This window comes from Leuresthes tenuis, unplaced genomic scaffold, assembly GCF_036924035.1.
Source record: "Leuresthes tenuis unplaced genomic scaffold, fLeuTen1.0.hap1 SCAF_12, whole genome shotgun sequence".
Classification (NCBI taxonomy): Eukaryota; Metazoa; Chordata; class Actinopteri; order Atheriniformes; family Atherinopsidae; genus Leuresthes; species Leuresthes tenuis.
This window is the reverse complement of record NW_027325366.1, coordinates 5,133,422-5,159,961: the sequence shown is the minus strand read 5'-3', so window position 1 is coordinate 5,159,961 and position 26,540 is coordinate 5,133,422. Positions and strand designations below refer to the sequence as shown.

The following is a 26,540-nucleotide window of genomic DNA, read 5'->3' as shown; positions in this document are numbered from 1 at the left end:
TGTGAATATGCCAGGTGCGTGCGGCAGGATATTTGCAGACCTACCACACAGCCTTTTGACTGATTCTTAACAATAGCTTGTCGTGTTCAGAGAATTGATCTTTTCACCTAACAAAGTGATTACCTTGATGTTGTCTTCTGTGTTGTTAGTGGGTCTCCACATTATGACAAAGCACCGTCTGTTCTAGAGACGAGGTTCTAGAGGACAGTTGCCTTGTGCTACAACCATTTCAGATTCAGAGTCGGCGTTACTGTTCCACCGCTGTGCAGTGAATGCATCTGAAGCAGTGATGTGTGAGTTGAGAACAGGTCAGAAGCTTTTATGTTTTTAGCTTTCTTTTGTGATTGTCAGTGAACATCAGTCACTTGAACTCAGGTGTGTCGTGTTTCTTGCTATCATGAATCTCATTCATCATGAACACATTGTGGTCTTGCAAGATTTCGACTCACCATCTGCTGGGAGTTGGGTCCTTTTGGCGGCTGACATCTGCCCTTTTTCTTGGATGCCTCTGGCCTTACTTAGAAAAACTGCTCTGGCTTTAACTTTTCTATCTTCATAACAAACTTTGTTCTTACTTCCCAAACTTTCCACTTTAGTGCACACATTATCCTCCGGGCTTTGCAACATGGATCAAAACTGGAAAGCTTAATCCTTCACTGCTTAGGGCAACGTTCTTGCTTTTTTCAGGGTCTATTTTGGTAGCTCAAAATATTGGAATAGTTTGGAAACCACAAATACATTTATTGTATTTTAAGTGAAACTGAGTCTCTGTGGGAAACTAGCAATTAGTTAATGTGGAAAAATACTAAAGATGCTTGCTTCTTAATTCCTCTTGTTTTACTGTGAAAAAACAACCTACTTGTTCCATAACAGTAAGCACAAGTCACAAAGTTACATTTCTTGAATGCCAGAAAGGATTTTCTTTTGGCTTCATTCCTCAGTTGGCTCCCCTGCAGTCACCGGGTTGATACTGAGATGACAGAGATGTTTATGGTCGTGTGAGAATCATATGAAGCGGCTTAGGGGTCAAAGATATTTTTCCTGGTTCAGAGAATTTACAGTGTTCCTTTTGTTGTCAACAATTTGGAACTTATTCCATCAAAAAAGAGGAGATCAGAGGAGTAATGATCTGAAAAGGTTTGAGAAATCGATTTAGTTTTTTCCTAAACTCAATCTTTTACTTAAGTTTGGTTTCTCATTAACACCGCTGTGCTGATCTGGTAGTTGTAGCTTACAAAAATCAAATTTTGTTTTGTTAAAACATCCAGTATCTTGAATTTATAAGCCTTGTACTTATTAATTTACACTCACAATGTAGCACTGTATTCCAGCTTTTCCACATATTCTTTCTAATTTCTCTTGTTACATCTATCTTACTATTAGTGAATACCTCCACTGCATCAAACTTATCTATTGTGTACATATTGGTATGCCTGTTTTTTCTAATCCAGGAACCTTGTATGGTTTGCCAGGAACCGTCTGTAGGTGAGGTGGGCTCTTCCACAGGCTAGTCAAATGCCCGTGGTGTAGCATATTGGCATCATAGTGCTTTATCATAACAACACAGCACAAATCAGGTGATGAGATTTGTTTTTCCAATGTAAACCTGGAGAGCGTGAGCAGCCCTGATGATGACTCACAGGCTTGAAGATGATGAAAGGTAGGAACATTTAAATGCAAGGTAAATAAGAGGCTGTTGGCTTTGATACCACAGGACATTATTGAGTACACCTTTAGTGTTACTTTGAGTTGTAAATGGAAGTGAATAGCCATGAGCTCTGACAAAAAAAGTTTTATTTTACATTACCGACCAATTTTGACCCACCATAAACCTTTTTACGATCTGAGTTTTCCTTGCTGATCTATTTCTGATCTACTTTGAGTAGTTTTAATCTCCCCCTCATCACTTGGGACCACACAGAAAAAGAAACCCAATTAGATGTTAAGTTAGTGCCTTTCACAGTGTAATGGTAGGATTATTTGCTTTTGTTGTCCTGAAACCAATGCAGCTGTTGTGAATAAATCTCAGAAAACTCTGTAAAGTAGTTTTTTCTCTCTCATTTATTTAAGCATGAAAACTCCCACTAAGATAAATTTCCAATGCTTACTTTTCACATCAGTTTGTGTAACACAGTTTATTCCAAGTTGAATAGAGAGTCTCCTGTTTTCATAAAATGCCAAGTACAACAAAGACTCTTATCAGGAAGTGCTGCAGGCTGTGCTGTTGCTTCGAGGGTGTGATCTTAAAGCTGGGTTCTTCCCAACCTATCTGCTGTTGGGTTCATAGGTCACTGCTGCCTCATGTTTATAAACACTGTCCTGTCTGCAGCAGGTTTGTAACCACACTCAGTCTGCAGTCTTGGTCATAGCACCATCATTCTCTTACTGGCACAACTGAAATTCACACGCCACTCATTCAAGAAAAAACCTAGAGGTAAGCCTTTTTGCTTTCCGTAACCGACTCATTTCAAGTAATAACGATTTAGGTGTTGAATATCCTATATGTGAAAACTTGCTGTGTTTAAGGTCTTTGAACAGGTTGGGTTTATTGTAGCTTTTAAAGTTGTGTTGACAGTAACTTTAGCAGAAATTTCAGCGACAACAATATTCATTTTATTCATTTAAACACAAATAGCTTATTGGACAACATCATACTACCAAGTTCTTTAAAAACCTGACAAAAATCACCACTTGTATGCAAAATGCTACTCTTGTTATCTTCTTAGTTGATTATGAGTTTATAGTCATCAGCTGATAAGCTATTGATGTAGTCTGGACCATGATTAAGGCTATGATCTATAAACAAGAGCATTGTTCTTACTTTGATAGACTAGCTAGGTGTTAACTCTGTTAAGCATTTCACTGGGATCAAAAGGAAGATATTACTTACATGACATGCATGTGAGGAGGTTTGTTGCCAATATTATATTTGTACCTTGTATGCAGATGAACCTTTTCTCTAGATTCTAGAACACAAATCGACCACATTAAAAAAATGAAAAGATTACAACTTACACTGCAATGTTCTGTTGGAAATCCTGGGGTCCTGGCATTTATGTGGATGACACACACCCACCTCCTCATTGCAACAGCTGTTTCAGGCAGGCAAACCACCGCCCCCAGCACAACCATCACAAAAACTCCAAACACTGTAGATCCCAACAAGATGGAGACTCTGCGGAAAGTGCCAGCAAACGTCTCATCCAGATTCTCCTGCCCACAACACAAAGGGGCCAAATAATCTGGTGCCATCTTCCCAGTGCCAGACCACACAGGACACCCCATGTGTTCTTGTGCCTGTGTCCTTTAAAAGTTTTTGGCAACTTAGGTGGGACCTATCCACTGTTAGAAAAGTGGTTTGGCTGTTGTTGCTGATTTCTGTGTCATTTGTGGATTAAATGAGCAAGTTTTTGTTTGAACGAAAGTGTTGTGTTTTAGTTAAGTTAGAAGTTGAGGTTCCAGTTTTATTTGTCCTCTTCTGTCCTCTAAGTCTCTGTTTTACAGTTTCTTGCTGAAATTGTGGGTATCTAGAAAGAAATCAGTGTAGTTGTAGTATGATGTTTTTAGCTGGCGCACACAGTGTGTGCTCTCTGTTACTAAACTTGACAGCTTTGAGGAGGATCTATCATCTTTATTTTCAACAGCATCTGTGATGTACACAACAATTTTATTCCCTTCATATGTGAAAGCTGTAAATCCTATATAAACTCTGCTAACAAGCTGGTGGCCAAAAGCACACACGTGTGTATGTGCACACGCATTTGTCTGGTCTGTGTGCCTTCATACCATTATCTAGCAGTATTCCACATCTGACCTCTCTTTATTTCTCTCCACACCCACTATTCATGCTTTAACCACCCACAGGCTTCACAAGAGACCTTGTGAGGATCATTTGACTGGAATGATATTGCTGCTTCAGGCTTTTTTAAGTGGGAGAAAACAAGCAATTTGTTACTCAATCCTCAGTGGAGAGTTTCTTGTGCTCCAGAATGTCTCAATTCAGTATTTAAGACAAAGGTGTAGCAGCTTTGTCTGGAGGCTTGCTATCCTAATTATCTTGTTGTTTTCTTAAAGTTGTATGTAAACTGCTGTTAATTTTTCTTATCCTGGACTGCATCTGTGTTTCAGTCATTATTTGCATGTTCTTACCTGCACCTGTATTTAAAACAAACAAACAAACAAAAAAACTTCCAATATTTGAACTTCATATGGTTGATTAATATTACCCAGTGAAGTCCATGCAGGTCTAGTCTGAAACATAAACTTACCTAGATTCCTCATTTCTCTACATGCAGTCATGACTTTAATAATGAAATCAGTCACATTCTGTTTTGCAGGGGACCAGAAGTGAGGGGACAATGCGAGTCCATGTGCACCCAAAGTTCTGCTTCCTGTGTGTGCTTACCTTCCTCTTCCATCAGTGCAACCACTGCCATGGAGAAGAACACAGCCACCAGCATGATGGACATCACCATGGCGACCACAGCAGTGCCCACAGCGATCTACAGATCTCTCAGACTCCATACATGAGCGCTGCCACAGTGTCCCCAGCGTCCAAGAGTCCTCAGAGTGACAGTCTTGCGGAGGAGCAGCGCTTCTACATCCAGCAATTGTTCAACCGATATGGTCAGAAGGACCGTTTAGATTTCCAGGGTTTTCAGAATATGCTGTTTAGCTTGGGCCTAGGAGAAGTGAAGGTGTTGGGTGTGGATCATGAGGATCTAGGCCACGACCATGTAGCCCACCTTGAGTTGCTGGATTTGCAGGAGGGGCTACACTTGCATTCATCATCGAATGAAGACCAAAGTCACAGCCATCACCATGGGCATGATCATACTCCCCACAAACCCCATTCCCACCATCCACACACGGAACGAGTCCCCACACGCTGCAGCCAGACTACTCCTGCCAGTCCAGATGCTGCACCCACGAAACATGACCACAGTCATGATCGTGGACATAATCATGACCACAGCATGGTAGAGGATAGTAACCATAAACATTCTGATGATCATGTGCAGCAGCATACACATGATCATGACCACGACCACAACCATGAAGAGCACAAACATCAGCAGGTGCAGATGCAATCCAACCACAAGGACCTGTCTTCTCAGCAGCACAACGTACATGACCACAGAGATCACAGCGGTGACCGTGAACATGATCATCATGTTCTTCAAGAGCACACAGTCATCACTCCCGTCAACCACGAGCAGCAGCCCTTTGCCCACCCAGAGCCGTCCAAAGCTCCTCATGCCTCTCCTGCCCCAACAGAGAGCCGGACCAAGAGACCCAGAAAACCGGCGAGGGTCAAAGGTCAGCGAGGATCAAATAAAATGCCCTCTTCCGACACAGCTTCATCTGATGACCATGAACACGGTCATGATCATCATCACAAACACGGCCACAGCCACTCTCATAAAGACAAGAGAGAGGCTTCGGGGTACCCTGCCTCACCCGCTTCGCAGGTGCTGTCCGGACATCCAGGTGGAATGTCTCATCAGCATGAGCAGGTAGGAGTTTATCAAGCTGAAAGATTCCCCTCTTTAAAATAAATATCATCTGTTTCTCAGTATGCTCCACACAGTCATTAGTTATTCGTTTATATCCACATTTTGAGATTATACAGGGCTGAATATTCTGTGGTTGGAAGTCTTGCTGTTGCTTTATGGTCAGTGGTTTCTTCCTTTTGTATTTACTTCTCTACTCCTTGTACTTCCAGTGTTTGAACCTCACTCAGCTCCTCGCCTACTATGGCCTGAATCCCGAAGCACTCATCTCCCGCAGCCAGTTTGCCTATTTGTGTCCTGCTTTGCTCTACCAGATAGACAGTCGTGTCTGCATCCGCCATTACCATCAGATGGAGGTGGAGCAGGCGGCGGTGGAGCCTGTCAGTTCTGGTAAGAGCTGGGTATCGATTTATTTTGGCCAAACTGACTTTGAAAGCAGAAATCAAATAGCAGTAATATCATCATGTTTTTCATCATCACATGCTTTAACTCGCAGTAAGATCATGGACAGTAAATGTGAAAAAAGTGTTAGGTTTCAGGTATCCCCAGAGTACGGTGTGAGGCTCACGACCCACTCTGGTAGTCAGACAGTTTAACAACAAGCATTACCTTTTAAACCATTACTATCTCATCACACTTTGATCTCAGCACATCCTGCTTGATTGATCAATAGATCTTTGTTGTGTGCTGTAAACCTAATAGGTCATTACTGGCCTCATCACTGAGCGTGTACCTCTGTCATTGATTAACTAGATTGAAAAAATAAACAGCAAGAAGGTAAGATTATTTAGACACTGAATATAATCTTATTGATAAAACAAGGAAGCTCTGTCTGTTCTTCGCCTCTCTCATCTGTTGGATCTCCTTTAAACTCAGCGGGTCTGTTGCTGGGGACCTAAGGGAGAGCAGTGTTAGGTGTGATAACATTCTGATGAGGAACGACCTCTTTTGAGGGTTCTCTGCTGTTCTTTGGGCTACGTTTAGGGCAGATTCTATGGCATCATCCCAGTTCCTCCCCTTGGTTCTATTCAGTTTTCATTCTTACAGGAATGATACGTGCCCCTTTTCTTTTAAAGATCATGAAGTAGTCGTCATCCAGTCATCCAAAAGGCCCCATGTGAAGAGCTGGGTGACGCCCAAGGAAAAAGAACCTTAGGGTCAATGGTGAAAATCGGGAGTAGGCCTAGTCTCCCTTTTGCAACATTGGTAATTGTTGTTCTCATCTGTGGCCACTGTGAAGACTCATGTTTGATTTGTGACCGTACAGATGATGTTGCATTTCTCTGTGACCTCATAATGTCAGCAACTTTGATAACATACCTATAACTACGACACATGCATTTGTCATATTCAAATGAAGTAATATAGGTGTAAATATGTGTGAAGAATTTTAACTTGTGGTTTTTATCTGGTGCCACAGGAAACACCCAAACCAAAAAGGTTATAATGCGATCTGCCAGAATATTCAGTACAGTATAACTTGGAGCTACTCTTGAGGAAGAGTTGAAGAGCTGCATAACAGAATATTTATTTGAAATAACCAAGCTGTATTTTATACAGATAATAACTGAAGTCAGCCAGGAAGTAACACCATTGTCCTCTGGGTAACGCCGCTGTTGTCTGCACCATCTTCTCTCATTTTCAGTGCACTGATAGAGCTGTTCCTCTTTGAGTAAGGCTATTCTACTGAATGAACACTCATGGGAGAGTAATTTGAACACTGACTTCAGTTTGATATTGAAAGTTAGTAAAAGCTTCTTTAAGTAAGTTGAGAGCACATCTGAAACGGGCAGCACAATCCTACAACCTTTGTACATCTACAGCACCAGAGCTTAATGAACTTGTAGTTACAGATGAAGGAAGAGTACCCTCTAATCTGTCTGTGTAAGACACGTTAGAGGATGATTTGAAGACATTTTAGTTGGAGAATTCTTCCACTGGGTTTAACAGTCAGACAGACCTGTAAGCTTCTCCTGTTCACCCTCAGCTCTTGATTAAACGGTCACTCTGCAGCTAAGTTATGTCTCTTTGGTTGCACTTGTATAACCTTTATTTATGCTCATTAAGGTTTCTTACAGGGATATTTTCATTACTTTTAATGTTAATAGTGTTAATATCTTAGTCAGAGTGCTCTTGGCTTGTAGAATTAGAAATGAATCCATACAGCCCAAAGCTTCTCAGAATGAGGTTATGAGAAGAGCACCTCAAATATTTCAAGGTTAGAGGGAGGGAGCTTGTGGGTTTTTACACTCTTTGCAAAAGACATTTGTTTATATTGTCACAATTTTCTCAACCACAGAACATCCAGGTTGCAGCATGTTACGCTGACCCAGTCTGTGTAAATGTAATGCAGAAATCACACCACGTAAAGTTTACAAAATACCGTTAATTTGAACCTTTATGAAATTTTTTTAGGTCTGAGTTGTTTTTTTATCTGGAATTGTTGAGTAGGTTTTTACCTCTGCTTGCCTTAGGAAACCTTGTGATTCTCCAAACTAAAATCAGCTCTGGCTGTGTGTAAAGCTGGGATAATGCTTTCCGCTTCCGTTATTCCTCCAGTGAATTGTGGATCGCCATAAACATTTATACCGTCAGTTCAGGTGCGTTGGATTCACAGCGGTTTTCTTCTTCTGTCAGTCTGTGTTGCTCCTGAGACAACGGCATACCATCCTGACGCTGCAGGAGCAGCTTCAGAAACTGCACAAACTACAGTTTAACCTTCTATGTTTCACTTACAAGCTGTTTTTGTAACATTTACAATAGTTATATCTTTTGGGGTTTTGATGAGTCTTACAGATGCCCAGGGAGACCTACTCACACACTCCTTCATGCTGCTCTTCCAGTTTCTCAATCATGTCCCTCTCTTACCACGTTACAAAAATAGCGAGGTGCAAGGCTGGCTGAAACAACGTCAAAGTGGCCGGAGCGCCAGCTAATGTGACAAACGGCTAGCACAAATGAAGCATCAGACACTGACTACTTAAAACTGACTACTTTTTTATTTTTTTATTTTTTTTTTAGAAAATTCTCCTGCATAGTTCCATCTTACAATCTGCCTCGTCACCTTTGTCATAATCTTTGCAATATTTTTACCTTGTAAACGGCGTGTGTTTGATATCTGAAGGCTGCTTTGGACTTTCTCGCTTTCAGTGCGATATGTCTCTTCTTTCTTTGTTCTTATCAGTTATTTGGGGTGTCACAAAGGGGTTTCAATGGTCTTTATGACTAAATGGTTGCAGCATGGAGCCCTGCTTGATGCGGTATGAGAGATGCTCTAAATCAGGATAATTTGAACTGAAACGAGACTTGTGTTTGAAGGTTCCTGTCTATTGCAGTATGCATCCTTGTTAAATTTGCCATGATGGTGAATTACTTGTCTTAATATATGCTGACCCTTTTGGATATGCAAAAAGGATGTTTTTGTGTCCTTATGTCAAAAAGACCTCTTTATGTCAGTGTGCCCTCTTCCTTCTGTTTGTAATCTGAATACATCCAGTTGGTAAAAGAAAGCCCAGTGATGAATGAGGCTGAAAGGTAAGACATGCAGTGGGGTCACATGGCACTGTAAAGAATCGGATTAATGGCTAAATTACAATAAGAAAATTAGTAAGAGTTACTAAGTTCATGTATACACCTTAGTTTGACTAAAAATTGGACCGGATCAGGTTACTCACAGTCGGATTAAGACCCAGAGATAACTCCGTTGATAGTCGCACTAAACATGCTTGTAGACTGTGAAGCACCTGGTGAACTGGACTTTGTGTTCTGCGCATGCTCGAGATTTTTTCCCGGGATCATCATCATCCGGAAGTCGAAGGAGACGATATTACTGTTGTTGTTGCTGCTATCGGAAAGAAACGAACAACGCAATGGAAAATGCGCCGTTGGGCATCGTGTTTGTGCCATAACCAGCTCATCACAAATGTAGAGGGACGTAGCTTCTTCTTGCTCTTCGTTCCCCATCTCTCTCGAATGCCTTAGTTTGGTTGTTGTTTTTGGTGAAGACGTCAACAGGAAGTGGCTCTATTAGCGATAGTTGAAATGGGTACAGCGCCACCTGTCGTACTGGGGTATGACAGGCTTTGTGCCAGTGATTCGATTCATTCACCGCCATAAATCCAAGGATAATTACCCTCAGATAAGGAGCAGAACCCAACTGTAGCTATAATCCAGTTAATCTCATCATGTAGACCCACTGATAGTGAATGAAGATCCCAGTTGAGCCCTGCTTTGTAAGTTCGTAATGTTTCCACATTTGAGACTTCAAAGTATAAAATCGCAATGTTTTAAAGTTAATGAGTTACAAGTTGTAAAACAAAGCTCACGAAGCCATAAAAGCTTCCCACAAAGCAAACACCAGGAATCAGTTGGCTTTGCAAAAAGCAAACCTACAACGCTTTCACAGGACTTGCTACAGTACGTGTATGGATCTCAGAGCAGATAACTCAACCTCACGTGGAGTGAACATATTGTTTTTACCTGTTCAGTTTAAGTGTTTCGCTGCTCCATTTTAATTGTGTTTCAGTTGTAATTTACATTCTGAGGAGTGGGTGAGAAATTGTGGAGCTTGCTTATCAGTCCATCGCCCCTCGACGATGGAACGCTCTGCCTCTTTCTATGCGCCTGACCAAGGGTGCTGACTCCTTTAAAAGCCAACTGAAGACCCTTTTATTTGGACAAGCTTTTAGCTGACTCAATATCCTTAACTTGGCCATTTTTAAACCCTGTTATTTTGTTCTTTTATTTCTTTTTTATGTTCTTAATCCCTGTTTGTTTTATACTTCCTCTTTTATCCTGCTCCCCTTTTTACTGTAAAGCACTTTGTGATTTCTATCTGTGATAAGTGCTCTATAAATAAAGTTGATTGATTAATTGATTGGAGATGTCACTGTAAACAAAGGGCAACAGGACGAGTGTGGGGTCATAAGATGTTCTGTTCAACCCAATTTGATTTGAACCAGGGGTAGAAAGTGCAGCTTTACTCAGAAACCCACTGCAGCTGAAAAAGATTTTCACTTTAAAGTTTTGCAGTTGGGATAGAATAAAGCAGCAGGCGCTTAAGTTAAATTGCTCAGACTTTTAATAATTAAACACACTCCCCTCTGGAGAAATCTGTATCACATGAGCCCCAGGCAGCAGTGTGCCACCATTCACAACAGTCATAAAAATGGTAATGATGACGAAAGAGACAGACGAGCACAAACAAGTCAAAAGGGCAGCGATGGCTCCTCATTAGTGGAAAACTAGAGGCGTTACATTCTCAAAAACGGTGTGCCAAGATTCAGCCATACACATCACAACATGCTGCAGAACTGCCTCTCATCTACCTCCTGCTGGCCTTCATGGGGGAGCTCCGAAATTCTTTCTCGCTGGTTCCCACTCCCCCCTCTTTTTGCACCGTGCCAATTAGGAGAGCCTAAGCGACACTGTGGGCTATTTTTCTGAGCCATGACTCACAGGAGATGCGTAATTGGAGAGAAGCCACACACCAGTTGGTCTCCTTTTCTTCTCTTCAGTTCCTTTGTCACCACATTCACTTGCTCCACTGCCTGCCCACCTCCACGTCTGCGTACACACAGAACCAAAACTGCACGGAGGTAATGAGATAGAGAAGTAGATGAGCTGCATGAGTGTGAAGGACCTGCAGTAATGAACTGTCTGGCTGATATACAGTTGCCTCTCAGGGTTACGCAGTGTTCTGCCTAATGGCGACAAATAAGAAACCAGTCGGCTGTAAAACCTTGGTTTGTAAGGCACATTAAAGATAGGGTAGTAAAAGTAAAATAAGAAAGTGAAGGTTATCTATGATTTCTAAAAATGTTTTCAGCTTGAGCGGTTCGTCTGCTTAATGAGGATGCCCTTCACATAATCTGCACATTCAGTAACCTGGAGCTGAAGCTAGCGATGGTCGAACAAAGGTCATATTAAAACATGCTGTTACTGAGATGCATGACACATAAAAGCACTATTGGAAAGTTAAATGGTAAATGGAATGTACTTGCATGAAGCTTTTCTAGTCTCGCTGACCACTCAAAGTGCTTTTAACCCAAATTGTATTTGTCACTCATACAATCAATGGAGCAACTAAAAGAACTTCAAAAGTGATGGTCAAAAAGGCTTCCAAGACTTGTAGGAAAAAGCAGATATAGATCTATATTCTGTTGATAGGCACTGTGGCTTCACAGTGAACAAAACAGTCAGGTCTATCTTGTCCAGTGTGTTTATGATGTGACGCTTGTGGTATTTCTGTTGGTGGACTCAACTGCCTGCACTGTACATGGAATCACAAACAGACATGTTCTACTCTATAAGTGGAGAAGCAAGAAGCTGTGACAATCCTCCCCTTTAACCACAACACTGTGTCACTGTTGGAGAGGAAGGTTTTCCTCATTGTTGGATTCATGAAAAACAACTGCTTCAATGTCCTACATACAGTGTATAACCAGAGGGAAACCATGACGGTTTTTAAAAGATTATCACACATTTTCAGTATATTAGACAGGTTATCACAATGGCTAAATCCATCCGTACTGACCATTCATCAATGTTTTCTATAAACAAAGAAAGCTGAGATTGAAATGCAGCCGAGTGCTTACTACCTTCTTACATTATTTCAGGCAAAATAACTTGGTTTGAATAAGGTAACAAATATATGGGTGATTTTTAAGTTATTTATAGAATTTGACTCACCTGGATGGTTCATCATAAGGATGATGATTATTGTAGTTCGAAATGTTGTGCAGTAGAAGAAGGCAGTGATTCACAGTGGCCCAGTGTTTGGAATGAAGACACTGAAAAATGGGGGACATTTCAAGTAATCACTGAGGTTTCGTGAGACTGGTTCAGCTGTTTTCAGTTAAGTGCGTCTAAGCTCTGAGAGAGAGAACACTGTCACAAGTGTTAAACACTGCTTGTTGTACTTTATCCCTTGTGTTCAATAAAGTTCGAGTCACTGGACTAAGTTTTGTGCACTGACTTCACTGCACTGTCAAAGTAATTTGGGTTTTACAAGTCCTTTAAAGGCCAGCAAGTAAATTAGTTCCATACAGATTTCCTGAATGTTTGTGTACAGAAACGCAACAAACAGACATCCTGTCAGGGAAAATGTCAGACCACCATCATTATCTGAAAAACATTTTTTATGGTAGCTGTTCAGCATCGGGGTCCTGCAGTTAAAACGACCTCCTCAGGAAGAACCTCAGTGCTTAGTGAGTGGATAGACTGCAGCCTTACAGGAATTATTTTTAGTGCTGCAGCTGTGTGATGGTACAGTAACGGCTCGATTCAGTCTCTCTGAAGACCACGCTGTCAGACATAAAGCATGTTTCTGGGCATCTCAAGCCACACCACCTGGGGCCGATGACATGAAAAGTGTGTTTGCTTGTGGGCTTTTACACTTTTTAACAATTTTTCTGTGTTGCCTTTATATGAATTAAACCCAACTAGAGTTTGATATATGTTGACCAGTTTGGGGAAATCTGGTGAATGAATAATGATTGATTTATTTTTCACTGTCATACAGCAAATGTAATCTCCCACAGGGCTGCAGTAGCAGCTATTGTGGTATCTTGCACAGCAATTCTTGCTCAACAGTGGTTGGGTGTGTGGTGACATGCTTCTGAGGTGCCATCACTGAAGTAAATTGCCTGAAAGATGCACATTACATATACACAGTATCTTTAGCTGAATGTCAGCAGTGAGAGGCTGAGCACGGCTGTAGCAAACGCATCACCTGCTTTGGTGTGACATTGAATTTCATACTACATTAAACATTTGGTTGCCTTTGATGACAGAATCCCAAACCTTTTCTCTCTGTCTCGTGTGTGATGTGATGTGTTCTGGACTGACAGTTGAAATGATCGTGCAGCTTCATCTTTCTTTTGTGTTTCATGTCTCATGACTGCGGACTTGGATGAAAAATGGGGAGGGTAAAACTCTGCTGAAATGTCCCATTGTGTTATTTTTTGGGGGCTTTGTGTCATTATAAGGACACCTGGATTGACACCCCCTGGAGAATAATTTCCCTCGCATGCAAACAGGATGGGAATAAAGTAAAATAGAATCAGTCTAATCATCTAATGCTAAATTCTGTGCTGGCTAAAACCGAGACTCTATTTGACTCAACTATACAAGTGTCCCAGACTGAGAACAGCCTTTTGTCACCTAGGTTCTGAAAGGCTTCTTTACTTCTTTTCTCCAGTGTGGGTCTGGATCTGGGGCTTCGTTTCCATCACCATCATCAGTCTGCTGTCTCTGCTCGGCGTGGTACTTGTACCCATTCTCAAACAATCCTGCTTCAAATACCTGCTCACCTTCCTGGTAGCGCTGGCAGTGGGCACGCTCAGTGGCGACGCTCTCCTTCATCTACTACCTCATGTGAGTATACCACACGGGGCCAGAACACAAATTCTTTCAATAAAAATTGTTTTGTACTATGTTTGTAGATGCCTCTGTATTGTTTCTAATACCTGCCACTTGCTGGCACCTTTGCAGGTTAGATAGGCTGTACAAATAAACCTTACAATATTTTGCAAGTGAATACAACGGTTCTGCTGTAAATCCTTTACAGTGTCTGGAATCTTTAGTTTCTGTAGATTCAGGTGTCTTTTTATCTTTAAGCAGTGTTGTTTCTTGTTATGTTCCCTTTACATACAAGATAATGTAAGATTATTTGAAACCTTTAATATAATTCAGTTCCACTTAACACCATCACTGTGACATGTGTCATTATAAATGATTAATATAGACATGAACTTCTTCTGACGGCTGACCCAGTGGTTCTTTCTTTACGTCTTTAAGGTCTGAACGCTCTTCTGCGTGCTCCGTGTGTTGGAGATTCTCAAACAGACATCTACACATTATAGTGTTCTGCTGTCACTTGAGGAAGTATCGGAGATATGGGGAACAGTCTGAGATGTTTTTAGTTGTGTTGGTGCTTTAGCTTTGCTCTTCTACAGAGCAAGAAGAGCTGAGCAGCTGTGGAGCTGAGCAGCTTTTCGCCTATTGCTTTTTTTTTTTTTTGCCATTTATTGTTTGAGCAGCTGTACAGTTGTACAGCTGTGGAGCAGAGCAGCTGTGCAGTGGTACAGCTGTGGAGCTGAGCAGCTGTGCAGTGGTACAGCTGTGGAGCTGAGCAGCTGTGCAGTGGTACAGCTGTGGAGCTGAGCAGTTGTGGAGCTGTGGAGCTGTGGAGCTGAGCAGCTGTGCAGTGGTACAGCTGTGGAGCTGAGCAGTTGTGCAGCTGTGGAGCTGAGCAGCTTTTCGCCTATTGCTTTTTTTTTTTGCCATTTATTGTTTGAGCAGCTGTACAGTTGTACAGCTGTGGAGCTATGCAGTTGTACAGCTGTGGAGCTGAGCAGCTGTGCAGCTGTGGAGCTGAGCAGCTTTTCGCCTATTGCTTTTTTTTTTGCCATTTATTGTTTGAGCAGCTATGCAGTTGTACAGCTGTGGAGCTGAGCAGCTGTGCAGTTGTACAGCTGTGGAGCTATGCAGTTGTACAGCTGTGGAGCTGAGCAGCTGTGCAGTTGTACAGCTGTGGATCTGAGCAGCTGTGCAGTTGTACAGCTGTGGAGCTGAGCAGCTGTGGAGCAGAGCAGCTGTGGAGCAGAGCAGCTGTGCAGTTGTACAGCTGTGGAGCTGTGCAGCTGTGGAGCAGAGCAGCTGTGCAGTTGTACAGCTGTGGAGCTGAGCAGCTGTGCACTTGTACAGCTGTGGAGCTGAGCAGCTGTGGAGCAGAGCAGCTTTTCGTCTATTGCTTTTCGCCTTTTTTGCCATTTATTGTTTTTGGGGTTTTGTGGTTAAAAAAAAAAGCGGTTGTTGTTGGGCTCTCCTCGCTCAAGCTAACATTCAGCCCATCAGCATTTTACCCTCATCTGCAAGGCTATTTGTTAGGGTGTTTTAGTTACTGCACATCTGTCTGTGTTGTAAACATACCCATTTACTGGGGCCGAATGACACAGACTGAAATCTGTGCAAAGGTATAAAATGGCTCATGAGACAAAATCAGGTCTCCTGGAGACTAGAGGCTTCCTAAGTTCATAGACTTGACATATGAGAAAGGATGACATACTAATAATATCTGAAGTTGAAGCCTCCTGACAGACGGGAGAACAATCTTTTCAGCTTGAGCATTTATTCATGGCATTTAATCTTGAAGAACACATTGTAGGTTAGCAACCCCAGAGATTTCATGCAATATGTAGCAAATAACAAATTGTGTGTGGATTTACATTATTAATCTCTTCACCATCGAAACGCATGTGTGGATCCATATTTCTTATTAAACTTGGCTGCTTGTCAGAGTGGAGAGCAGCCAGCAAGAGCTTGGCTGCTCTCCACTCTGACATCCTCTCATAGCAGAATTTTTTTTAAGCTGCTCAAAAACACTGAAACAGCTCTGAGACACACATGAGCTTGCATCAGAGATCTGGAAAGGACAAACGTCAGATACTGTCCATCACAGAGAAATGAATTGGTGGAAAAGAAGATGCACTATACGCAAAGACAAAAAATGTTGATGATGGATCCTTGTTTTAACATTTTTTTCCCATCTTTAACGGTAAGAAAACACCATATAGGTTTAATGATGGAGCAGACCTAATTGTTGTATTACATTTAAATCTGTTTACAGAACAAATAATGCATATTTGTGAATCGGTCTGTATTCATGTTGATTTAATTTCACAGCGTTGTACATGGTGTAAATACTGTTGTACACATCAGCTGTAGTAACACCTGTACAAAACTCCACAAACAGGAAGTCACAAATGTAACATAATCAACAAATTCCCAGGAAGCGATGCAAAAATGTCCAAAACCTGATCCATGCATACAAGAAACTCTACAAATGTTAAAATATTTACAGAACAACTAACAGACAAATGGAAAACAGTTTCCAGACTCTCAGGACCTGCTGTTGTCTTCGTAGAGCTGGATCTCCGACAGTTCTGTCACTGTTGTTCCTGTCAGCAGCAGTAACACAGGCCTTAATATGATGCAGTAGCACTCAGAATGCCTACCTTTTCCTCTGAATTATGGCATTTATGTCTCGTTAAATTTATTTAATTTATTTAACCGAGCATTAACTTTTCAAACCTACGTTGGTTGTGTGAAAAAAATATTTAAAAAAAATAAAATCCCTCAAACAATTAATTCACGTCATTTTAAAAGAATGTTTACAAAGTAATATGTGATTCTTCCTCTCAGTCATGCTCTGTTCCTCTTCTTCACAGTCTCAAGGGCAGCACGATCACAGCCAACACACGACGAGCCATGACACTGATCTGGTGACAGCTTTTGATGGAGTGTGGAAAGGACTGACGGCGCTGGCCGGCATCTATCTGCTCTTTATCATCGAACACTGTATTGGCATGTTTAAGCACTACAAAGACCAGAGGGTGAGACAAACGTGGCCATGCTGTAAACACTAGACTTTGTTCTTTTCCTTGTTCTTTAATTTAGTTGCTCATTTGACTATTTGAGGTTACAAAGTGTAAGAAAGCTGTGTCATGGAATGAATCTGTAAATGGAGCATAAAATTGTATCACTGCTCACAGGGCATAAAGAAGGTGAGTGAGGAGGGTAAGATTGGCAGGAAGTTGTCAGATCACAAGTTGAACCGGCGCTCCGATGCAGAGTGGCTGCACCTGAAGCCACTCAGTGAAGGTAAGAGATGTTTGGTCATGCAGACTTCACAGCAGCTCAGTGTCCAGAGCCATCACTGTAACACTCTCTCATTCAGACCCAGACAGTACAGTCGTCTCCTGTGACAGTGGAAACGACAACACACAGCTTACAGAGCTCCAGACACCCGACTCTCCCACCAACAAGACGCCGCTCGCACCCGCAAACCCCCAGCAAGACCAAGAGACGCCCACCAAGGAGAATGGTCGTAAAGCCAAGCAGCACAATCCCGGACACAGCCATTCGCATGGACACGGTCACTCTCATGGAGGAAACTGCCACTCAGACCAGGAGATGAAGGATGCTGGTATAGCCAGCATTGCCTGGATGGTCATCATGGGAGATGGCATGCATAACTTCAGTGATGGTCTCGCTATAGGTAACTAGTTCTGCACTGTGTGCAGAAGTTATAGTTTAAATCTGCTCATGGAAATGTTATGTGACCAAATTTGAAATTTTCATGCTCGTGATGAAGTGTAACAGACTGAAATGTTAAAAAACATAATGGTACAAATTCCTAAACTACACCTACGCTGTCCAATCTGTACAATTATATTTATAATTATATAAATTGATGTTGCTAATAATTTCCAGAAAAAATAAGCTACCTAAATCCAAAATTAATTTTTTAATGGGTAGATTCTGAAAGTGAATAATTTCTGACGCGCTCAAAGAAAACCAGTGTTAGCTTGCTGTATGTAAAACATGGGACATGCAGTAATGTTAAGTATAATTATTTCATAGTTTGACAAAAGTAAAAGAAAAATCTGGTTTTGACAATGCTTTTTTAAAAATCTTTTTAACCTGTTCAGCATCATGGCAGCAGAACTGTAATCTGAATACCAAGTTGTGCCAAACACGTTTGATGTGCCAAGGGAAGCTTTTTGAATGTAAAGCTCCCCTGGGTATAATACTATACATATTAATACAGATCCTGACGGGGGAACAAGTAAAGAGGGAGAGCAAAGAAAAAGAAAGGGAAATGAGACGAATACAAAGAAATGATAGAAGACAACCAGAAGATCTGTAGAAACACTAAACAGAAATCATCCTACGGCCTCTGTGGGGAAACCAGGCAAAGAATCCCCAGAAGCATCTGCCACTCAGCACACCCACCCCCCAAAGCCTCGTGTGTGTGGTGTCAGTGTGTGATATGTAGTAATGTCTAAGCTGTAATTAAAAGTGAGGGGCATGTGGCCTCAGAGTGCTGCAAAGGGAAACATCTCGGTGGCTCCATCCACCACACCCCACAGAACCCTGCGTGTGTGGCTGTGTACAGGAGCTAGAGAGGGGTACAGGACGGAGACCAGCTCCCCCCGAAAGGGCAGCCAGGGATGGAACAGGCACCCCCGTTCCCTGGGACCCGTCACAGGAGGGAGGACTCGATGTCCACCAGGTCCGGGGCCCGCAGCGACAGCATCCGGGGAGCCACTGCACACCCAGAAAGCACCCACCTTCCCCACCCTGGAAGCCCTTCTTTAACTTAATTTAAAACAAAACACAGGCAGCGGCCTGAGCCTGAGATGCATCATCCCCCAGCCCCGCCCAAGTAAAACCCTGCGGACATATAGGAGGCCCCACAGCAACTGGCTGGACACCTGGGCCCGAAACAACCCACCCACACTATGGCGTGCCTGATGTAACCCATACCCCCCCAAGCACAGACACCAGATACATGGCTCCCCCACAATTATCAAACCAACCCCCACACCCTGACAGACCACCAGAACCCCAAAGTCTCCAAGCCCCCAGCACACACCCAACCTCCCAGCACGGTGAGACAGAAACCCAGCACCCCACTAAGTGATGGAAATAATCAGCGGGGACCAGAGACCGTTAAATGCAGCCAGTTGATGTTCTGATGAGGTAGACATCGTCTCCATGCAAATGTGATCTGAAAGAAGATTTCTAAACTGGTTAATACACACATTGTTCTTCACTTTTCAGTGTGCCGAGTTTCTGTCCATGTTGATGTCACCCAGTACGCACAATATTACACTTAAGCCATGTTGATAGGTCCTCACAAACCTCAAGCCAGAACTTCTGCACAGGCGCACAAAACCACAAAGCGTGTGCATAATCATCAGGTGTGCTATCTGTGCAATGTGAGCAGATGTTTGAGTGTGTCGGACCCATCCAGAACATCCTTTGTCCTGTATAGTGTGTTCTGTGAATAATTTTGCACTGTATGAGGATTTTTAGTCATTCTGAAGGTGTTTAAAACCGGATGGATAGATCAGGTTTTGACAATGCTTTTAAATATTTCTCCTTACAGTTTTTGATAGTTTCATACTGTTTTTGTTTTTTTTAAATTTTTTTATTTCCTTTAATTTGTGAAACGATCAGACCTGAACTGGAAATTAAATTCAGGCATATTAAGTTGTAGCAGGAGTTTTCAGTTTGCTGTAGACTGATTCCAAACCTCGGAGAAGCTTTTGTCCGTTCGAGTGTAAAAACACTGGCACCTCAGCCCAGCAATTAATCTCATTTTGACTGCGATGAGGGTTTATGTTGTTTGTTTTTTTGAAACCATACAAAAGTCAAGGTCCACATCAAACTATTTTTGTACAAGTTTGCGATACCACTGAAAGAAATGGCTGGACAGAAAACACTGGACTGACTAGCTATTAGTGGGTAATGTGTTTCCATAAGTGGATCAAACTCTGTGAGCTGTGCAGGGATGGTGCTGCCTCTTTCACCGAGGCATATTTACTTCCCTCGCCAGTGTTAATATTGTTCACTGCTGTGAGAAGATTGACACTGCTCTTATGTTTGTATGTTGAACATAAAACCAAGGTCAGCGTGGACCAACTGGAAAGTGGAACTTGTCTGTTTCTCTCCAAACGTAAATAAGGAAACCATGATTCTTTAACCTACACAAAAGCTAAAGTGTAAAAATGAGTGCAAATAGGATTATGTCTCAAATGGCTGCTTCCAAACATGTTGGATTGGGATGTTCAGAAAGAATCTGACTGACTCGAGCTGTTGCCTCAAGCCTAATATTCTAGTGGTGGATTAGACAGTATCTTATCTTCTCATCTAACTCTTGGTCACTCTGCTTTTTGTCTGACTCTGGAAACTTGTCTCTACAGGTGCAGCATTCAGTGCAAACCTGACTGGTGGCATCAGTACATCTGTGGCTGTTTTCTGTCACGAATTACCTCATGAACTTGGTGAGTGCAACGAGAGCTGAATTTATTTTTAAAAAAAGTCAAAAGCAGGAGTAATTTTCTCACTGAACACTGTACACATTCATTATTTGGTGGTTTGTGAAAAATGTTCTGTTCCTTCACATAATGATAATCAGTGAGTGAATCAGTTCAGTTTTATTTATATAGCGCCAAATTACAACAAATGTCATCTCAAGGCACTTCAATAATATAGTCCAGTTCAAGCCCAGCTGGACAGAGAAGAGGGGACAACAAACACTGTAACATCATTCAAAGGATACCTGTTGAGACAGACAACACGAGTTAATGACCACAATAATGCCAATGTTCAGAATGTCATAACGGGGGAAAAGAAAGCAAATTGAGGAAAGGTGTGACATAAGAGGCCCCCCAATTCAATTCAATTCAATTTTATTTATATAGCGCCAGATTACAACAATTGTATATAGCCAATTGGAATTCAATTCATTGTAATCATAATCCAATTAATTCATATAGAGCCAATTCAAAAAATTAATATCCTAGCTAAGGAAACCAACAGATTGCACCGAAACTTGTCTTCAGTCCAATCTCCCGTCCTGAGCGTGCCTGTGGCGACTGTGGAAAGGAACGACTCCCTTTTAACAGGAAGAAACCTCTGGCAGAACCAGACTCAGGAAGGGTGGCCATCCGCCTCGACCAGCTGGGGTTTGAGAAGACAGAAAAGAGGGGGAAAAACACCATAACGCCATTCAAAGGATATCTGTTGGAACAGGGAAACACAAGTTAATGACCAGAATAATGTCACATGTACATAAAATCAATTGTGAAATTAAACAGGGGGAAAAAGAGAGCAAAGTGAGGAAAGGTGTGACAGATGAGGTCCCCCAGCAGTCTAAGCCTATAGCAGCTTAACTATGGGATGTTTCAGTATTACCTGAGCCATCCCTAACTAAAAGCTTTATCGAAAAGGAATGTTTTAAGCCTAATCTTAAAGTTAGGGAGGGTGTCTGCTTCCCGGACATTTACTGGCAGCTTATTCCACAAGAGAGGGGCCTGATAACTGAAGGCTCTACCTCCCATTCTACTTTTAGAAACTCTGGGAACAACAAGTAAACCTGCAGTTTGGGAGCGAAGTGCTCTGTTAGGAAAATATCTTACAATTAAATCTTTAAGATATGATGGAGCTCGGTCATTAAGAGCTTTATATGTGAGAAGAAGAATCTTAAATTCTATTCTGAATTTAACAGGGAGCCAATGAAGAGAAGCTAAAACTGGAGAAACATGATCTCTCCTGTTAGTTCTCATCAGAACTCTGGCTGCAGCATTTTGGATCAGCTGGAGGCTTTTCAGAGAATATGTGGGACAGCCCAATAATAAAGAATTACAGTAGTCCAATCTTCAAGTAACAAATGCATGAACTAGTTTCTCTGCATCACCCTGAGACAGGATGTTCCTGATTTTAGCAATATTACGAAGGTGAAAGAAGGCAGTCCTAGAAACCAGTTTTATATGTGCGTCAAAAGATAAATTCTGGTCAAAAATAACTCCAAGGTTCCTCACTGTAGAACTAGAAGCCAAGGAAATACCATCTAGAGTAACTATATAACTAGACAATTTCTCCCTGAAGTGCTCAGGTCCAAAGAGAACAACTTCAGTTTTGTCTGAATTTAAAAGCAGACAGTTCTGAGTCATCCAAATCTTTATGTCTTTAAGACAGGCTTGTAGTCTGACCAACCTATTGGTTTCATAGATAAGTACAGCTGAGTATCATCAGCATAACAATGGAAATTTATGCCATGCTGTCTGATAATGTTACCTAATGGAAGCATGTATAAAGTAAAAAGAATCGGTCCAAGCACAGAACCCTGAGGAACTCCATGACTTACTCCAACGTGTGAGGAAGATTCTTCATTTACAAGAACAAACTGGAATCTATCAGATAAATATGACTTAAACCAGCCTAATGCAGTTCCTTTAATCCCAATAACATGTTCAAGTCTCTGTAACAGAATGCTGTGATCGACTGTATCAAATGCAGCACTGAGATCCAACAGGACAAGCACAGAAACAAGTCCGCTATCAGAAGCTAACAGGAGATCATTGGTAACTTTCACCAGTGCTGTTTCTGTGCTATGATGCACTCTGAATCCTGACTGAAACTCTTCAAACAGATTATTTCTATGTAAATGATCACAAAGTTGAACTGCAACTATTTTTTCAAGAACTTTAGACAAAAAAAGGGAGATTGGATATGGGTCGATAATTAGCCAACACTTCTGAATCAAGAGTAGGTTTTTTAAGTAAAGAAGGTATAATTACAGCAACCTTAAAAGTCTGAGGTACATATCCTATCAACAAAGACCGATTGATCAAATCCAATATGGAAGTGTCAATTAAGGGGAAAACCTCCTTGAACAGTCTGGTTTGGATTGGGTCTAACATACAAGTTGATGGTTTAGAAGAGACTATTGCTGTTGTTAGCTCAGAAAGATCAACTGGACAGAAGCTGTCTAAATACAAATCAGGTTCTAAAGATACTTCTAAAGCTGCTCTACTTGATGATACATCAGTGATAATAATGGGAAGGATTCCATTAATCTTCTCTCTGATAGAAACAATTTTATTGATGAAGAATCTCATGAAATCATCACTGCTGAGAGTTAAAGGAATACATGGCTCAACAGAGCTCGGACTCTTTGTCAGCCTGGCAACAGTGCTGAAAAGAAACCTGGGATTATTCTTATTCTCTTCTATCAATAATGAATAATAAGCAGTTCTAGCTTTACGAAGTGCTTTCTTATACGTTATTAAACTATCTTTCCAGACTAATTGAGACTCTTCTAAATTAGAGGAACGCCACTGTCTCTCCATCTTTCTTGCAGTCTTCTTTAACGCACGCAGCTGTGAATTATACCAAGGAGCCAACCTCTTCTGACTGATTACCTTCCTTTTCAGAGGGGCAACATTGTCCAGTGTTGTACGCATTGAAACTATAGTGCTGTCAACAAGAGAGTCTAGTTCTACTGGAGTAAAATTTAGGTAGCCATCCTGTGTCATATCAGCACATGGCAGTGAAGAAAAGGATGATGAAATCAACTCTTTAAATCTGGTTACAGCATTCTCTGACAGACACCTTCTATATGTAGAATTCTTCTCAGAAACCGTGTAGTCAAGTAATGTAAATTCAAAAGTTATTAAAAAATGGTCAGACAAGACAGGGTTATGAGGGAACACTGTTAACTGTTCACTCTCAATGCCATAAGTCAGCACAAGGTCAAGGGTGTGATTAAGGCAGTGAGTAGGTCTGTGAACACTTTGAGAAAATCCAATAGAGTCTAATATAGAATTAAAGTTAATATTTAGGCTGTCATTTTCAACATCTACATGAATATTAAAGTCACCCACTACAATGACTTTATCTGTACTCACCACTAACTGGGATAAAAACTCTGAGAATTCAGAGAGAAACTCAGAATAAGGGCCAGGTGGACGATACACAACAACAAACACAAGAGGTTTTTGTGATTTCCACTTTGGGTGGGAAAAACTGAGAATCAGAGATTCAAAAGAGCTAAAACTAATCTTGGGTCTAGGACTGATTAGTAACCCTGATCTGAAGATAGCTGCCACTCTTCCTCCTCTGCCTGTGGTTCGAGGAACGTGAACATTTAAATAGTCAGAGGGAGTTGATTCATTAATGCTAACATGATCCTCCTGCTGCAGCCAGGTTTCTGTAAGACAAAATATATCAATATGATGATCACAAATCAAATCATTCACTAACAGAGACTTCGAAGGGAGATATCTAATATTCAGCAAACCACATTTAATAGTTTGATGTTTTTGTTCAGTTAAAGTTTTTGTTTTAAATTTTTTTGCACAAGAGGATTTGCTCCTTTTGTGTTTTTTGATTGAGGGGGGGGGGGCAGCATCAGGTGGGAAGCCGCAGAGAAGTGTGTAAGACTACAACTCTGCATCCTGGTCTCAACCCTGGGATGTCATGTTTTTGGATGACTAATAAATTCGTCCATATTTCTAGAAATGACAAGAGCTCCTTCCAAAGTGAGATGGATGCCGTCTCTCCTCATCAGACCAGGTTTTCTCCAGAAAGATTGCCAATTATCTATGTAGCCCACGTTGTTTGCTGGACACCATCTAGACAACCAGCGATTGAATGAGGACATGCGGCTAAACATGTCATCACTGGTCAGATTTGGCAGGGGTCCAGAGAAAACTACGGAGTCCGACATTGTTTTGGCAAAATTACACACCGATGCAACATTAATTTTAGTGACCACCGATTGGCGTAACCGGGTGTCATTACCGCCGATGTGAATAACTATTTTACCATATTTACGCTTATCCTTAGCCAGCAGTTTTAAATAGGATTCTATGTCGCCCCCTCTGGCCCCTGGAATGCATTTGACTATGGTCGCTGGTGTCGCTAATGCCCTGTTTCTGACTATAGAGCTGCCAATTACCAGGGTTTTGTCCTCAGCGGGTGTGTCGCTGAGTGGAGAAAATCTATTTGAAACGTGGACAGGTTGATGGTGAACCACGGGCTTGACTTTAGGACTATGACTCCTCTTCCTGACAGTCACCCAGACACTCTTAAGTCCCGGCTGCTCGGGAACGACTAACAGAGCTAGCTACGCTAGGTGGCACCGCACTGACTAAAGGGGCCTGGCTCGCTATCGGGTGGTTTTCAACAGTGCAGAGCCGAGCTTCCAATTCAGATAACCTTGCCTCCAAAACTACAAAAAGACTACATTTGTTACATGTACCATTACCACTAAAGGAGGCAGAGGAGTAACTAAACATCTGACACACGGAGCAGGTGAAAGCAGGAGATGGAGGAAGAGAACTGGTAGCCATGCTAAGCTAGAGAACCCGACACACTGCTAAAAAGTGAAAAATAAAAGCTAAAGATCTGTAAGAGTGAGCGTTAGAATATAACAAGTATGGGATAGAGTTAACTATGCAAGATGTGTAAATTATAGGGAGAAATAAGGTGATTATTAGTAGTTCAAGAGGAGCGAGAACTGTCACAGCGCACACACAAAGCAACAGGAAGTGATGCAATACGTCTTACCGCAAAGCAAAGCCATCAGCCTGACTGCCCCCCAGCAGGCCAGGCCTATAATCACTGCCTCATACACAACTGAAACTTCATCCCTTGAATTTTAAACATCTCTTCTGCATCAGTGGTCTTCACTGTTGTCCTCATTTTAGATAAATGCACTTTATTACAAATTAACATTTTTTTGGTTGACATCACTGAGATAAGTTGTCAATACCCATTAGCGAGGATGATGGACCGCGTCTGGCACACGTTCAGTCATACAGAAAGAGCTGCTGGTGCCTCATTTGCATGCAGTCTGTCGTCTGAGGACACGTTTGATTCCGTTAGACCCAGCAGCAGTGAACAGAAGCTATCAGATATGTTTTTATTGAGTCCATCAGGCTCTCCCTAACCTATTTGTTTATAGTGAGAAGAAGAGGCGGTGCAGTTTGTGTGCCCCATGTGAAGAGGGGGATCAGGGACATGACACGTGTTTTATCTAATATATTGCTGCTTTATAGTTTGCTTTAAATTGCCAGAAAATCCAGCTGTGTTTGAAACACCAGTTTCATGTAACATTAATTCATCTCAGAAATGTTGTTCTATAATCACAGTTTCACTCAGCTGTAGCTGAGTTTCCAGATGGGTAACTGCATCGCTGAAGTCCCGTCTCAAAGTGCATGTGAAGATTCTCAGGCTCCTTTTCTTTGTCTCCATGTAATTTCCTGCTGATTCCGTGCTCGTGCTTAAGCGACGCTTTCATCTGTTGCGCTCACATCCCGTCAGGCCACTTGTCAGACGAACCCAGCAGTTTGACAAGTGCACCTCTCAGCTCCACCGGAACACAAAAGCCGTCCCCTGACTGGCATCTGGGTGGAAAAATATGATGATTATGAGGATCCTTTAACCACCCATAGTGAAGCTAATTGGCAGTGATGGGTGTGTTAATTGCGGTAGATGAGGCAGTGGCAGGCGTGTCTGACGGATTGGAACCGAGGAGGAAGGAAGCACTGCAGCTAGTTGAAGAGGAAGGGGGGGGAAATGTCACTGAAGTGAGGTGTGTGTGGACTTCTTCTCTCTTTTCCCTGGCACTGATTGATGGATGAGAGCAGAGTGGTAATATATTCATTG

General features: G+C 41.9%; 2 protein-coding genes across 2 annotated transcripts in view; one reads left to right on the top strand and one right to left on the bottom strand.

The window, feature by feature from the left end:
- Positions 1-26,540, bottom strand: part of esyt3 (extended synaptotagmin-like protein 3) — a 148,956-nt gene that overhangs the window by 1,912 nt on the left and 120,504 nt on the right. The window lies entirely within an intron of this gene.
- slc39a10 (solute carrier family 39 member 10) overlaps positions 1-26,540 on the top strand; it is a 35,384-nt gene that overhangs the window by 5,739 nt on the left and 3,105 nt on the right. The window contains exons 2-8 of the mRNA XM_072397880.1: positions 4,338-5,516; positions 5,726-5,903; positions 13,714-13,889; positions 16,745-16,909; positions 17,069-17,177; positions 17,254-17,574; positions 20,288-20,368. Of these exons, the coding sequence (XP_072253981.1) occupies positions 4,359-5,516; positions 5,726-5,903; positions 13,714-13,889; positions 16,745-16,909; positions 17,069-17,177; positions 17,254-17,574; positions 20,288-20,368 (2,188 nt within the window). The 5' untranslated portion in view covers positions 4,338-4,358. The remainder of the gene's footprint in view (positions 1-4,337; positions 5,517-5,725; positions 5,904-13,713; positions 13,890-16,744; positions 16,910-17,068; positions 17,178-17,253; positions 17,575-20,287; positions 20,369-26,540) is intronic.